The sequence below is a fragment of the Lissotriton helveticus genome, chromosome 4_1, assembly GCF_964261635.1.
Source record: "Lissotriton helveticus chromosome 4_1, aLisHel1.1, whole genome shotgun sequence".
Lineage (NCBI taxonomy): Eukaryota > Metazoa > Chordata > Amphibia > Caudata > Salamandridae > Lissotriton > Lissotriton helveticus.
In genome coordinates this window covers 63,291,214-63,305,803 of record NC_136063.1, presented here as the reverse complement: position 1 = coordinate 63,305,803, position 14,590 = coordinate 63,291,214, and the positions used below count along the sequence as shown (strand labels likewise).

At 48.7% G+C, this 14,590-nt stretch overlaps 1 protein-coding gene across 1 annotated transcript in view; it reads left to right on the top strand.

The window, feature by feature from the left end:
- The window catches only part of LOC144828317 (C-type lectin domain family 2 member L-like), a 148,239-nt gene that overhangs the window by 72,037 nt on the left and 61,612 nt on the right, over positions 1-14,590 (top strand). The window contains exon 3 of the mRNA XM_078686407.1: positions 8,571-8,740. Within this exon, the coding sequence (XP_078542533.1) occupies positions 8,571-8,740 (170 nt within the window). The remainder of the gene's footprint in view (positions 1-8,570; positions 8,741-14,590) is intronic.

Sequence of the window (14,590 nt, the reverse complement as noted above, 5' to 3'; positions counted from 1 at the left end):
CTGGCACAGGTAAGTGGTTTATACTTTGCAGTAACAATACAGTTGAATTGTAGTTGTATATGTATAATTTGCTTTGGTTACAGTAATAGCACTGGTATTGCAATACTTTGAAATATTGTACATATACGTTTATAATGACACGCTGACCTGACGAAATGCCCGGTGCCGCCGACTGAAACTTCCCGCCATTGCATACTTAAAGATTGTTATAAGAATAGAATTGGATGCGCCGAATACATTGAGACCAGAATCGCAAGAGTGGAATTCTTCATTCTATATTGTCGCGAATCCGTAATTGGAATTGTTGATAGTAGAGTGATTTCTCTAGAGAATACAACAGAGGTTACCGCTTGTGGGAAGGGAAGTTGAGGTCTAACCACTGATTGGAATATATATATAGATCATCAAGCACTGTCATAAATTTGTTTGACTTATACTGGAGATAGAATTGTTTCTGTGAATATTTTTCAATGAGAGCCCTGATGATGTCCGCCATCGGACGAAACGCGTCGGCTGTTTAATGTTTTGATTACTGGATGCATTTGTGGATTTACTAGAAACTTTGAAATTGATTGAAGGAGCTGTCGTCAATGTGTGTCTGATATTTGAATAAAAGCAAAACTTTGGGAATCAACAAAATTTGACCCTGTGATATTTATACGAAGTGGACGTCGCTCCCTCAAGTCATTGGAGGTTACTTTGGGCAGTTTGTGGATCTTCAGACGGTGGATCCATTTGAGGTGTTGAGCTGACTGTGGATCAAGAAAGGGCAATTTATTGTGAATTTATTTACTAATTTGGTTATTTTCTGTGCTTTAGCACCTTTACCCTCACCGTCGTTCTTGTTAGTGTTACGTTTATAATGACTTTTCAGTAGTAGTGAATATAAATTAGTTTGCAGATTACTTTTCTTATACAGTGTAGTATACCTGGATACTACACTGAGACATTTCCTAGATAAATGTAAGTAAATGCGTTTTTGTTATTTGTACACAATGGTATAAACTTTTATAGATTTTCCAACTCCACACCTAGAAACTTTTTCACAGAAAACAGTAAATGATATTGTATTGGAGGAAATAGAGTTATCGGTTAACAGGTAAGTACTTTGTTGTGGGAGTGGGTTTTCTGGGGTTAGACTCAGGGTCGAGTATGCACTCTCAAAGCACCCTCAGGAGCTTTAGGGAGGCCGGGTGCAGAGTGCTAAGGCCCAATGTTATCCAACGGGGATAGGGGGCCTCTGGTTGGTCGTTGCTGACAAGCAGGCCACAAGGTTGTGGGAGCAAAGCTCCTGGACTTTTTACCCAGGGCAAATGGGGGTTCAAGGTAGCACCAAAGGTACACCCTCTGCGACACTAGGGCGGCCGGTGCAGGGTGCTTGTTTGGCGTTGGGTGCCCTGTTACTTTCAATGGGGATTCTCTGGTTTGCAAACGCACTTCAGGCTCGAGGACGAAGGTCTTCTGGGTATGACCACCACTTGGAGAGGTAAGTTGGGATACTGGGGGTTGGCTGGACACCGTTGGTTGAGCCACCCAAGGCCGTGGGGCGTCGGGTGCAGGGGTGTCTTTTAGGGTCTGATCTTCTTACCAGCTCCTGGTCGCGGACCCTCTGGATTTGGGCTTCAGGCGTCGATTGGAGACTTGAGGCAGGTCAGGGATCACTGGATCTCGGGTCAGGATCGCCGGGGAGACCTGCTTGTGGTGTTGGGCCACTCTAACTCGGGCAGTGGGCGTCTGGTTCAGAGTGGTGCAGACTCGCGGATCCAGCCAGAGTCTGTGGCTGAGCAAATCCGGTGCTCACAGGAGACAAAGTCTTTTCTGGGAAGGCAGGGCTGTTCCTCCAGGTTCTTGGGGGCTGCTGGCTGCAGGACACACCAGAAATTTGCTGTAGCAGGTTTGAGGTGGGGACAGGCCGGTAGGGCTAGGGCCAAGTCAGTAGGCATCGTCCTCTTCTTAAACAGCACGGCTCTTTCGGCCTTCTTTTCTTCTTCTTCTTGGTCGTTTCTTGTCTGAGGGGTCAAGGTTCAGGGGTGCCCCTAAATACTAAATTTAGGGACATTACAGGTAAGTTAAGCATGGGACCAATGGGTCCCTTCCTTGGGGTAGGTACACCACTTATTATGCCACCCTCCAGTGGGAGGAAGACATATGCCTCTCTCTAGTTGGCTGGATCCCCCCATCTGCAAGAAGACAGGGACTGAGATTTGTGCTTCACCTCGACTCCCCCACTTGAGGGGTGGAGTTGGCAGAGGTAGGCACACCTCCCTTCCTCACTTGGTTTCCCCGCTGATTCTCCCACCCAAAGTGGGAGTCAGAACCGGTGGGGACCAGTTGCTGGAAGCAGCCAAGGGCCTGGGGAGGCTCACAAAGGCGGCAAGCCTTTGAAACTTCCCCTTCGTGGACCCTACCCATCCTGGGGGAGGAGGCTTGGCACCTCATGACAGGATGTGCATTGTTTCAGGCCCCCGAGAGCAGCAGGCTCTCAACCCAGGGGTCCAGAAACATGTCTGGTGGCAGCAGCTGGGGAGCAGCCACTCAGCCTGGACACTAGTGGTAGGTCGTTTTTCAGGGGGCATCTCTGAGATGCCCTCTGTGTGCATTTTTCATTAACTCTCACACTCTCATTTTACATTTAACTCTCACACAAAAAAAAAAGAAAGCGTTAGGAGAGAGCATGTCCTGCCCAACAGTAGGCAGGATAAAACAATTTAATCAAAATAATGCTTGGAGGCTGTAATTAAAGCCTACAGACTAACAATACATGTAGGATGGCCAGTCCTTATGGGAGGTGGAAACAAAAAATATTTGCAATGCAATATGTTAATGTTATGTTAATGATTTGTTTGAGCGCACAGCTGCCCCAGCCAAGGGACGTCCCGGCGCTAACCGTATCATTGTACCAGAAAAGGAGACTCCAAGAAAGAAGGACCTAAGTCAGAGGGAAAAGAAAGGTCTTAATGGCTTTCCGAAGAGGGAGAAGCTCATCGATGCTACGAATAGATACAGGCAAGGAGTTCCACAGTTTGGCCGCCAGCAGTCGGAAGGAACGACCTCCAGCACGGCAGAGTATGAACTTGGATATGTTATCCAGATGTTGACCTAAGGAACGCAAGTTACGCTGAGGAATATACGGAATGGGCGGAGTAACTCAGGGCTGGTACCTTTCAAGATTTTAAACGCTAAACAGAGTATCTTGAACTGGATTCTAGCTTGAATCGGTAACCAGAGTAAGGCTCTGATAGTGGCTCTAGCAGAACATCTGCGAGGCAGTCCGACAAGAGCTCAGGCTGCTGAGTTCTGAACTCGCTGAAGACGCAGAATCTCAGCTTTATTTGGGCCCAAAAGTAGCGCGCTAGCATAATCCAAGCGCGATAGAATTGTAGCCTGGATGATAAGCTGCCGAACAGGCGCTGAAAAAAACTTCAGAATAGGGCGGAGGCCCCTCAACACGCCCACACATGTCGCTGCCACCTTCTTCATTTGGCACTGAAAATTAAGATCTGCAACCAGCCACACTCCCAAGTTCTTGACCACTGGCTTGGAAGCAGGCATAATGCCTAAGGAGGGTGGCCACCAATGTTCATTCCATAGGGAGATGTTTTTCCCTACCAGCATCACATCGGTCTTAGTGGCATTTAATTGGAGGCAATTTTCACCCATCCATTGGGCAACAGAAGTCATCCCATCTTTGAACATCGAGGCAGCGGCAGAGGGACCTTCAGCCAAGGTGACAATCAGCTGGGTATAGTCAGCGTACGAAACTAACGTTAGGCCCCACTCTCTAGCCACAGCCGCGAGAGGTTGAACATAAAGGTTGAACAATGTTGGGCTCAACGCAGAGCCCTGCGGAACCCCTCGGCAGATGGGATGGGCTTGAGACCGAAAAGGTGGCGCCGAGACCCGGAAGGATCTATCCGTCAAAAATGCACTGAACCATTCCAGGGCCTGATCCATGTTCCCAATTGCCTCCAGACGGTACAACAAGATGTCATGAGACACCGTATCAAAGGCAGCGCTAAGATCTAATAGTATAAGCGCTGCACTCTGACCGGCGTCAAGGGTTGCTCTTAAGTACTCCGTGGAGGCCAACAAGGCTGACTCAGTACTATGACCCGATCTGAAGCCGTTTTGAGACGGGTCCAGAATGTTGTTAAGGGTCATATGGCGAGCCAGCATCTCGTTCACATGAGCCTCAGCTATTTTAGCCACCCATGGAAGCAAAGAAATAGGTCTAAAATTCTCAGGCAAAGAGGGATCAAGTGTGGGCTTTTTAAGGATAGAAGAAACTAAAGCCTGTTTTCAAGCCAGAGGTACTATCGAAGTGGTAAAAGACAAATTAAGGATCTGCTGTAGAGGTTTCAGAACAAGATCCATAGAATCCAAAAACTGTGTCGGCCTGATAGGATCAGATGGGGACCCTGATTTAACCTTATTACAGAGTCTCACAAGTTCGTCACACGAGAGCTCAGGTATCATGGTGAAAGTGGATATCCCCTCTCTGGCCGTGACAGGACCTAAAGCAGAGAAATACTGAGGAAAGGTGGCATAGATTTTCTGCACTTTGTTCAAAAAGAAAAGCGCACGGTCCTCGCATTGCTGCGTTGAGTTTACATGTGAGACTGAGGTTTTGGTGTTTTTTAGCTCCTGAACAATCTTAAAGATGTATTTCGTGGGATTCGAACTATCCCTGATTTTTTCCGCGTAGAAATTGGCGCATGTGGAGCATATCATTTTATGGTAGTTTTTTAATTTAGCCAAGTACACAGATTTAAGGTCATTGTCATAGTCCCTTCTCCACAGTCGTTCAGCTCTTTTACAAGGGTTAGAGATCGAATTTCGCCCCCTGGCCCACCTAGCTGGAATCAGAGCGTCAAGCCCTCCACTTATCCAGTCGCAAAAGACGGTATATGCGATCTCAGGATCAGCCAAATCTTCTACAGTGGTCTCTCTCAGGTAGGTGTGGAAATCATCTAGATTAAGTTTATGCCAAGGCCTTTTAAACTTCAAAGTTATCTTATTAGAATTTGGGAGTTGTGTCATCTCCAACTAACTTTGATCAGATAATGATCAGTCCAGGCCATAGGAAGAGGTTGATCAACCTGAACAGCAGGGATGTTGGAAAAAACCGGATCCAATAGATGTCCTACGACATGAGTGGCATCCCGTACCAGTAGGTCCAATTGGAAAGCTGCTAAATCAGCTATCAGATTACGGATAGAACAGTCCTGTGTTTGGTCAAAGTGGAGGTTTAAGTCGCCTAAAATAGAGAAGTTGGCGGATTGCAACACCAATGAGCCCACTAATTCTAATAAGGCTTCACAAAACTTAGAAGCATGACCAGGAGGGCGTTAGATATAAAGTCCCGAGAAAGCAAAGTGCGGGTTTATATCTGGTCTAAAGCGTGCACATTCACAGCCCCACAGCTTCTCCGCCGTAAAAGTACAGGGATACAAAGCTTTATAAATAACAGCAATCCCACCACCCCTGGAATCACGGTTAAGGGTCTTAATCAGATAGCCTTCTGGGAGAGATAAACCAGTTATTCCTGCCATATCATCCCGCAGCCAAGTCTCACAAACAAAAAGAACATCAGGGGTTTCGTCACTAAGCAACGAAGGAACTTCCATATGGTGTTTTACCAATGAGCGCACATTTAGTTGAAGGACTGTGAACACCGTTTGTGTCCCTAAGACTTCAGTACTCCGGACCCCCGAAGGAGAGGATGTTGTAAAAACACAGGACTGACACCTCAGGCTTGACTCATCTAGCTGTAATGGCAAATCCACACAAACCCCCGCATCAGGTTTTAAAAGCAAGAGTTGTTCCTTGTCATACCTGTGCACAGGAAGTAGGACCGAACCAGGGGTACTGGCGAAAGGCGATGGACAGGCGATGACGGGCGCAGACGGGCTTGCCTTTGGCGCGCGCGCCCGCTGCGCCGTCGGTTCCATATGCACATTATATAGGGAGAGGGTAGGGAGCGCAAAACAACTAGAGCGCTGTCCTGGTGTCCACCTAAAATGGCGGCAACGTTCCTGTAATCACGCTACTGCAGTGGCTGTTCCTAAGTGCAGTGCAGTCACCCACTAAATCAAGTAAAGCGCTGAGCAGTTTCAGCCCAATCAGAAGAACAATGTAAGCACAACAGATAAAAACATACGGCGGAAATGAAATAAAATAAATTCGAATGTGATTTTAAAATACAGAGGCAGGTTAGAACCCCCGGCTCACGCCTCAGGGGAGTAAGATACAATGTTACGATAGGTCTTGCATTTGCGAAAATTTAAGTTCTTGTCATTTAGAGTGTCAGTAGCTTAAACTCTCATAAATTCGAGACCTATTGCATTGCAAATGCTTGTGATTCCATGTGACATTGAACAATCCTATGTGCTCAGTTTAAGCTCTTTTAGGTCAGAGCGGAGCAGCGCGGCCTGGTGCAGGCTTTATGCATCTGTTTTGTTATTGTCTCCCTCTCAGTGAGTGACTGTGTACCGCAGCCTGCCTTGCGCCCCTTCCCTGGTGGAGACTCTGGCTGCTTCTGAGAGCGGTGTCTGGCGGCCTCTCCTGCTGCCGAAAGTGCACGTGCGCTCCGGAAGTGCGGCCCAGATTTGCTGAGAAGTTCCACCTGATTGATTTGAGTTCAAAGCCACGCTGGGACCTGGCGTCAACTGCTTCCTGCTTGACTTTTGTTTGCGTTGTTGCTTTTCGGCTTGTTTATCCGTACACACTAAACTCACCTTCATGTCTCACGTTAACACGGTAGTATCTTCCTCATTCTACACTTTAAGAATGATAAAGAAACTTCTACCTTACCTTCCAATGAATACAAGAAAAACTTTGATCAGCGCACTTATCATGGCCCGCATTGACTACTGCAATGGCCTGCTAGTCAATGCCCAAGAAGGTGTCTTAAAGAAACTGCAACTTGTGCAGAATGCCGCGGCCAGATTGATTACCGGACTTCCCAAGTACGCCTCTATCTCCGGAACTCTCCGGGAGCTCCACTGGTTGCCAGTGCAGAAAAGAGCCAAGTTCAAGGCTCTCTGTATTGCCTACAAGGCAATCCACGATCAAGGACCAACGTATCTGAAAGACTCCTTTCGTCCTTACGAACCTACCAGATCCTTACGTTCATCAACCGCTGGACTACTCCAAGTCCCGAGGACAAAAAGAGTTTCCTGGGGAGACAGATCCTTCATAGTAACTACCACTAAACTTTGGAATAGTCTACCCTCCTACATCAAAATCTCCACTTCTCTGCTCTCCTTTCGCAGACAGATAAAAACCTGGCTGTTTAAGCAATAATCTCCTCATGAGCTAATTCGTTTCACTCAGCGCCGAGATACCTAAGGGTAATTGAGTGCTTAACAAATAGCCTAAAAAAAAAAAGCCATCCAAGCTCCTTCGTCGAAAATATCTAGCCAAATATGTGAGATAACTATGCCTACAGCCAGCAGCACAATTGGAGACAAATTTTGGAGGGGGCTACTAAAAATTTTGGGACGGGCTGATACTTCCAGCAATATGCAGAGTGGAAATGCAGGGGCTCTAAGAAAAGGTGAAAACACAGCAAAGCCTTGTTGGCAAGTAAATGGACTTTTAACCCATTAGCTGCTGTCGGCCAACGGCCGTCGTGAGCACTACCTCGGTAGTGCTGCGCACGTTGTTGGCCGACGCGGCCTCGCAATGGAATGCCCGCAGCGCTGCAGATTTGCGCCACGCTAAACGGGTTAAAGACCTGTGAAGTACTCAGGTGCAGCTGTGTGTGTGCCCGGGAAGCTGTTTCAGCCCGGGCTGACCAACACAAGGGAAGGGAGTGGGGCTGAAGCCCTTTGAGCCCAATGGGCGTTGCACGCCTGCCTCCTGCAAACGTTATTTGTTGACGTACACAGCATCGAAAGCTCAGTACCACGGCGATATTTGGGCTGTACAAACAATAGTTAATTGAATGAGGCTGACCAAGACATCAAACAAAATATCCATTTAAAGTAGTTTAAGACTGGCGTCATCATTAATGTAACTTTTATGGGCTGTGTGGCATTTAAGACTAGTTATTTATATTTTGACTTTTTTGCTACTGTAACAGAATTCGTACCTTCCTCTACCCCGCTATCTGTTAACCCTCAAGTACCAGATGCTCACTTCTACCAAAGCATAAACAAACATTTGGTTCACTGACAATATGGCAGCTGAGACACATTACTTGAAGGTACATAAAAGGTGCTAAAAACAAACATCTTAACCCCTTCCGCGCTAATGACAAAGCCAGCTCGTCATGGGCGTTACCTGCGCTATGCGGATGACGAGCTGGCTTTGTCATAAACAAGCAATTTTTCAAATTCCAGCGCACAGCGGGAAAACGCGGTAGCGCGGTAGGGGTTAATATGTTACAAACATTTCCATTACAATGCCAATTTCTTAAACTCATAAAAAACTAAAAAAAAACTGCGAGACCTATTGCATTGCAAATGCTTGTTCCTGTTTGTCTACTCCGCTCTGTCCCACCTGTACACAGCCGCCTCTTCGCAGGTGGCACCGGTTTCCAGAATTAATGCCCTCTTATGTTTCAGATGATGCGGGTGGCAGCAGAGAGCCTCGTGAGCCGTGCCCTGACGTCTGGATGTACTACGCCAAATATTGCTACTACTATGCAGAAGATGAGACCGACTGGAAGAGCGCCAAGAAGTCCTGTGAGGCGAACCAGGCCTCTCTAGTCACCTTCAGAGACAAGCTGGAAATGGTAAGCAGTGTGTTCGTCGTCCTGATCCCTTTACATGACTTCTGTGCCTTGAGGACAGTGTTCTGGTGTCTGACCGGTTCCTACTCTGGGCCGGTCACCCACCAGCCTTCACATGGAGTGGACCCCAGGTCAGGGCCCTAATAGAAGCATGTGCATGTCACTTGAGTGTTCGAGCAGTGTTTTGAGCAAGCCACAGATCCTTTTCACAGCGCTATACAAGGTCTTCAGGCAGTGGCGGGTGGTGACATTTCAAAGCAGTGGGGCATAAAAGTTGATGATAAGTGTTCCGTCACGAGTGAGCAAGACCAACATAAGACGGTGTTTGAGTGGGCTAATGCTGCCTTTTTAAAACAGAGTTCAGGAAGTATGAAGGTAAATATCATGTCTGGCTATGTTTGAATTGTAATCCTGGCTCCATCACTTAGGAAATTGTGTGATCCTGTACCTCAGCTCCCTTATCTGCACATACTGGAAGCGCTTAGAAAACGGAATAATCGCATTTACTCACATTACCATACTTCACTCAGTGGCCTCTTACTTCATGTGGCTATATTTACAACTGAAGTATCACACTATAACCCATGCTCCATGGATTGTGAGAAGCTAGCCTGTCTGAAAGGAAAGGAGCAGGTCATACCAATTGGATGTACCCGTTTGGAAAACAGGATTCTTTTCGTGAGTCCCCTCACTCACCAGAGGTTGCCCTTAGGTGACATGCTTTATCATTGGGTCTTCCCAAACATCTACTGTCTGGGGCGTGCTGCGACTTGCGAAGAATACGTAGGAGCACTTTTTCTGACACTATGTGTAGTGTGGTGTATGGTGGAGTGGTGTTTTTTTTTATGTGAGTTACAAATACCTAACTAGTAAGCCTACACATTTATTCTTGCTTCTAGTTGGTATAGTAAAAAGGGGGTTAGATGTAGGGATTGGATCCTCAATGTGGTCTAAAACCTAACTATTTTGTCGACATGTTTCAAGATGTCCCCTAAACCTTTTCATCAGGACAACATGAGGACCAGCCTCATGTTTGCCACTCCGATTCAGAACCGGTAATGTGGTTTTCACAATTAAATGTAAAGACACACCTATTTTGTGTATCTAACTTGTATACATACGGTTAAAGATGAAGCCATAGTATTTAGTTTTGAGCAGTAATATGCCCCATGGTCCGCCTGGGTGGAGGGGCCTGTATACCTTTAGCTCAGCTTCCCTCCGTCATTGCAAACCTATTCGTACCTCGGGTGGCCGAAGCAAGGATAAAGGTATAGGCTTACTAGTTAGGTATTTTTAACTCACATTTAAAAAACACCACTCCACCATACACTACACATAGTTTCAGAAAAAGTGCTCCTACCTATCCTTCGCAAGTCGCAGCACGCCCCAAGCAGTAGATGCTTGGGAGGCCCCAATGATGAAGCATGACACCTAATAGCAACCTCTGGTGAGTGAGGGGACTCAAGAAAAGAATTCTCTTTTCCAAATGGGTACATCCAATTGGTATGACCTGCTCCTTTCCTTTCAGACAGGCTAGCTTCTCACAATCCATGGAGCATGGTTTATAGTGTGATACTTTAGAATTAAGAGGCCGAACCTAGCCTTAGCCTCTTTCTCCCTCCTTTTTTGGTAACTATATTTACAACTGAGCCAGAAGCAGGAGGTGAGGGCTAAAGACGAGTGGCGGCCAGTAATTTTAGCTGTAAGTGGGGACAAGCGGCCCACACATACACATTCACTCACACTCATGCGTTCACACACGCACTCACACACCCATAATTACAAAGAGCAGTCTTGTGGTTGGTGCTCGAAGCAGGTGCCACTAGGCAGTGCTCCCTAAGTTGCACATCTGTACGACTATAATGTTGCAAAATCCTTGCTTTTACTTTTTGTTTCGTTTGCCCCAAATCTGTATGATCACATGCACATACTGGCACATGCGCACTAGCACATACATGTGCCTCCTGAAATCTGCCTGGCTTTCAGACTTGTTACAAACAGAGAGTAACAGCCAGGAGGCCCAGGCAGAGTTTAAAACAATTGTGGATGGTGATTGTTCTTTGCATTCACCGTTTATATGACTCGAAGTATTGGGAGGGCAGGGCCATGACCGGGTCCTCTAACAGTCAGGAGCCGGACCCCTAGCAGCCCAGACCGCCGGACCCCTAGCAGCCCAGACCGCTGGACCCCTAGCAGCCCAGACCGCTGGACCCCTAGCAGCCCAGACTGCTGGACCCCTAGCAGCCCAGACTGCTGGACCCCTAGCAGCCCAGACTGCTGGACCCCTAGCAGCCCAGACTGCTGGACCCCTAGCAGCCCAGACTGCTGGACCCCTAGCAGCCCAGACTGCCGGACCCCTAGCAGCCCAGACTGCCGGACCAATAGCAGCCCAGACTGCCGGACCACTAGCAGCCCAGACTGCCGGACCACTAGCAGCCCAGACTGCCGGGCCACTTGCAGCCCAGACTGCCGGGCCACTTGCAGCCCAGACTGCCGGGCCCCTAGCAGCCCAGACTGCCGGGCCCCTAGCAGCCCAGACTGCCGGGCCCCTAGCAGCCCAGACTGCCGGGCCCCTAGCAGCCCAGACTGCCGGGCCCCTAGCAGCCCAGACTGCCGGGCCCCTAGCAGCCCAGACTGCCGGGCCCCTAGCAGCCCAGACTGCCGGGCCCCTAGCAGCCCAGACTGCCGGGCCCCTAGCAGCCCAGACTGCCGGACCCCTAGCAGCCCAGACTGCCGGACCCCTAGCAGCCCAGACTGCCGGGCCCCTAGCAGCCCAGACTGCCGGGCCCCTAGCAGCCCAGACTGCCGGGCCCCTAGCAGCCCAGACTGCCGTGCCCCTAGCAGCCCAGACTGCCGTGCCCCTAGCAGCCCAGACTGCCGTGCCCCTAGCAGCCCAGACTGCCGTGCCCCTAGCAGCCCAGACTGCCGGACCCCTAGCAGCCCAGACTGCCGGACCCCTAGCAGCCCAGACTGCCGGACCGTAAGCAGCCATGACCGGGACCCCAAGCATCCCAGAGCGGAATCCCTAGTAGTCCAGTGTGCAAGATCCCTAGCAGCCATGATCTGAAACCCCAAGCAACCTAGAGTGAGACCCCTTGGAGTCATAACCAGGACAGTTAGCAGCCCAGAGCAGGACTGCTAGCAGCTCAGAGCAGGACTGCTAGCAGCCCAGATTGCTGTACTACTAGCAGGACCGCAAGCAGCCCAGCATTATGGACCCCTAGCAGCCCAGCCTGCTGGACCCTTGGCTGCCATAACTGTGAAGCCTAGCAGCACAGACAGTAGGCTGTTTATAGTAATCATGAGTGTGAGGTTCATAAGTGCGCATGTGCCTGGTCCCATGATGGTGGACCATAGACATTTATAGTAATCATGAGTGCGTAGTTTATAAGTGCGCATGTGCCTGGTCCCATGATGGTGGGCAGTAGACATAGTAATCATGAGTGCGCAGTTCATAAGTGTGCATGTGCCTGGCCCCATGATGGTGGGCCGTAGACATTTATAGTAATCATGAGTGCGCAGTTCATAAGTGTGCATGTGCCTGGCCCCATGATGGTGGGCCGTAGACATTTATAGTAATCATGAGTGCGTAGTTTATAAGTGCGCATGTGCCTGGTCCCATGATGGTGGGGGATAGACATTTATAGTAATTATGAGTGCGTCGTTTATAAGTGTGCATGTGCCTGGCCCCATGATGGTGGGCCATAGACTAGTACAGTAATTATGAGTGCGCAGTTCATAAGTGCGCATGTGCCTGGCCCCATGATGGTGGGCCATAGACATTTATAGTAATCATGAGTGCGCAGTTCATAAGTGCGCATGTGCCTGGCCCCATGATGGTGGGCCATAGACATTTATAGTAATCATGAGTGCGCAGTTCATAAGTGCGCATGTGCCTGGCCCCATGATGTTGGGCTGTAGACATTTACAGTAATCATGAGTGCGCAGTTCATAAGTGCGCATGTGCCTGGCCCCATGATGGTGGGCTGCAGACATGTACAGTAATTATGAGTGCGCAGTTCATAAGTGCGCATGTGCCTGGCCCCATGATGGTGGGCCATAGACATTTATAGTACTCATGAGTGACCAGTTCATAAGTGTGCATGTGCCCAGCCTCATGATGTTGGGCTGTAGACATTTACAGTAATTATGAGTGTGCAGTTCATAAGTGCGCATGTGCCTGGCCCCATGATGGTGGGCCGCAGACATGTACAGTAATTATGAGTGCGCAGTTCATAAGTGCGCATGTGCCTGGCCCCATGATGGTGGGCCATAGACATTTATAGTACTCATGAGTGACCAGTTCATAAGTGTGCATGTGCCCAGCCTCATGATGTTGGGCTGTAGACATTTACAGTAATTATGAGTGTGCAGTTCATAAGTGCGCATGTGCCTGGCCCCATGATGGTGGGCCGCAGACATGTACAGTAATTATGAGTGCGCAGTTCATAAGTGCGCATGTGCCTGGCCCCATGATGGTGGGCCATAGACATTTATAGTACTCATGAGTGACCAGTTCATAAGTGTGCATGTGCCCAGCCTCATGATGTTGGGCCGTAGACATTTATAGTAATCATGAGTGCGCAGTTCATAAGTGTGCATGTGCCTGGCCCCATGATGGTGGGCCGTAGACATTTATAGTAATCATGAGTGCGCAGTTCATAAGTGCGCATGTGCCTGGTCCCATGATGGTGGACCATAGACATTTATAGTAATCATGAGTGCGTAGTTTATAAGTGCGCATGTGCCTGGTCCCATGATGGTGGGCAGTAGACATAGTAATCATGAGTGCGCAGTTCATAAGTGTGCATGTGCCTGGCCCCATGATGGTGGGCCGTAGACATTTATAGTAATCATGAGTGCGCAGTTCATAAGTGTGCATGTGCCTGGCCCCATGATGGTGGGCCGTAGACATTTATAGTAATCATGAGTGCGCAGTTCATAAGTGTGCATGTGCCTGGCCCCATGATGGTGGGCCGTAGACTAGTACAGTAATTATGAGTGCGCAGTTCATAAGTGCGCATGTGCCTGGCCCCATGATGGTGGGCCATACATATTTATAGTACTCATGAGTGCGCAGTTCATAAGTGTGCATGTGCCTGGCCCCATGATGGTGGGCTGTAGACATTTATAGTAATCATGAGTGTGCAGTTCATAAGTGTGCATGTGCCTGGCCCCATGATGGTGGGCTGCAGACATGTACAGTAATTATGCGTGCGCAGTTCATAAGTGTGCATGTGCCTGGCCCCATGATGGTGGGCCATAGACATTTATAGTACTCATGAGTGACCAGTTCATAAGTGTGCATGTGCCCAGCCTCACGATGTTGGGCTGTAGACATTTACAGTAATTATGAGTGCGCAGTTCATAAGTGCGCATGTGCCTGGCCCCATGATGGTGGGCCATAGACATTTATAGTACTCATGAGTGACCAGTTCATAAGTGTGCATGTGCCCAGCCTCATGATGTTGGGCTGTAGACATTTACAGTAATTATGAGTGCGCAGTTCATAAGTGCGCATGTGCCTGGCCCCATGATGGTGGGCCGCAGACATGTACAGTAATTATGAGTGCGCAGTTCATAAGTGCGCATGTGCCTGGCCCCATGATGGTGGGCCATAGACATTTATAGTAATCATGAGTGCGTAGTTTATAAGTGCGCATGTGCCTGGCCCCATGATGGTGGGCCATAGACATTTATAGTACTCATGAGTGACCAGTTCATAAGTGTGCATGTGCCCAGCCTCATGATGTTGGGCTGTAGACATTTACAGTAATTATGAGTGCGCAGTTCATAAGTGCGCATGTGCCTGGCCCCATGATGGTGGGCCGCAGACATGTACAGTAATTATGA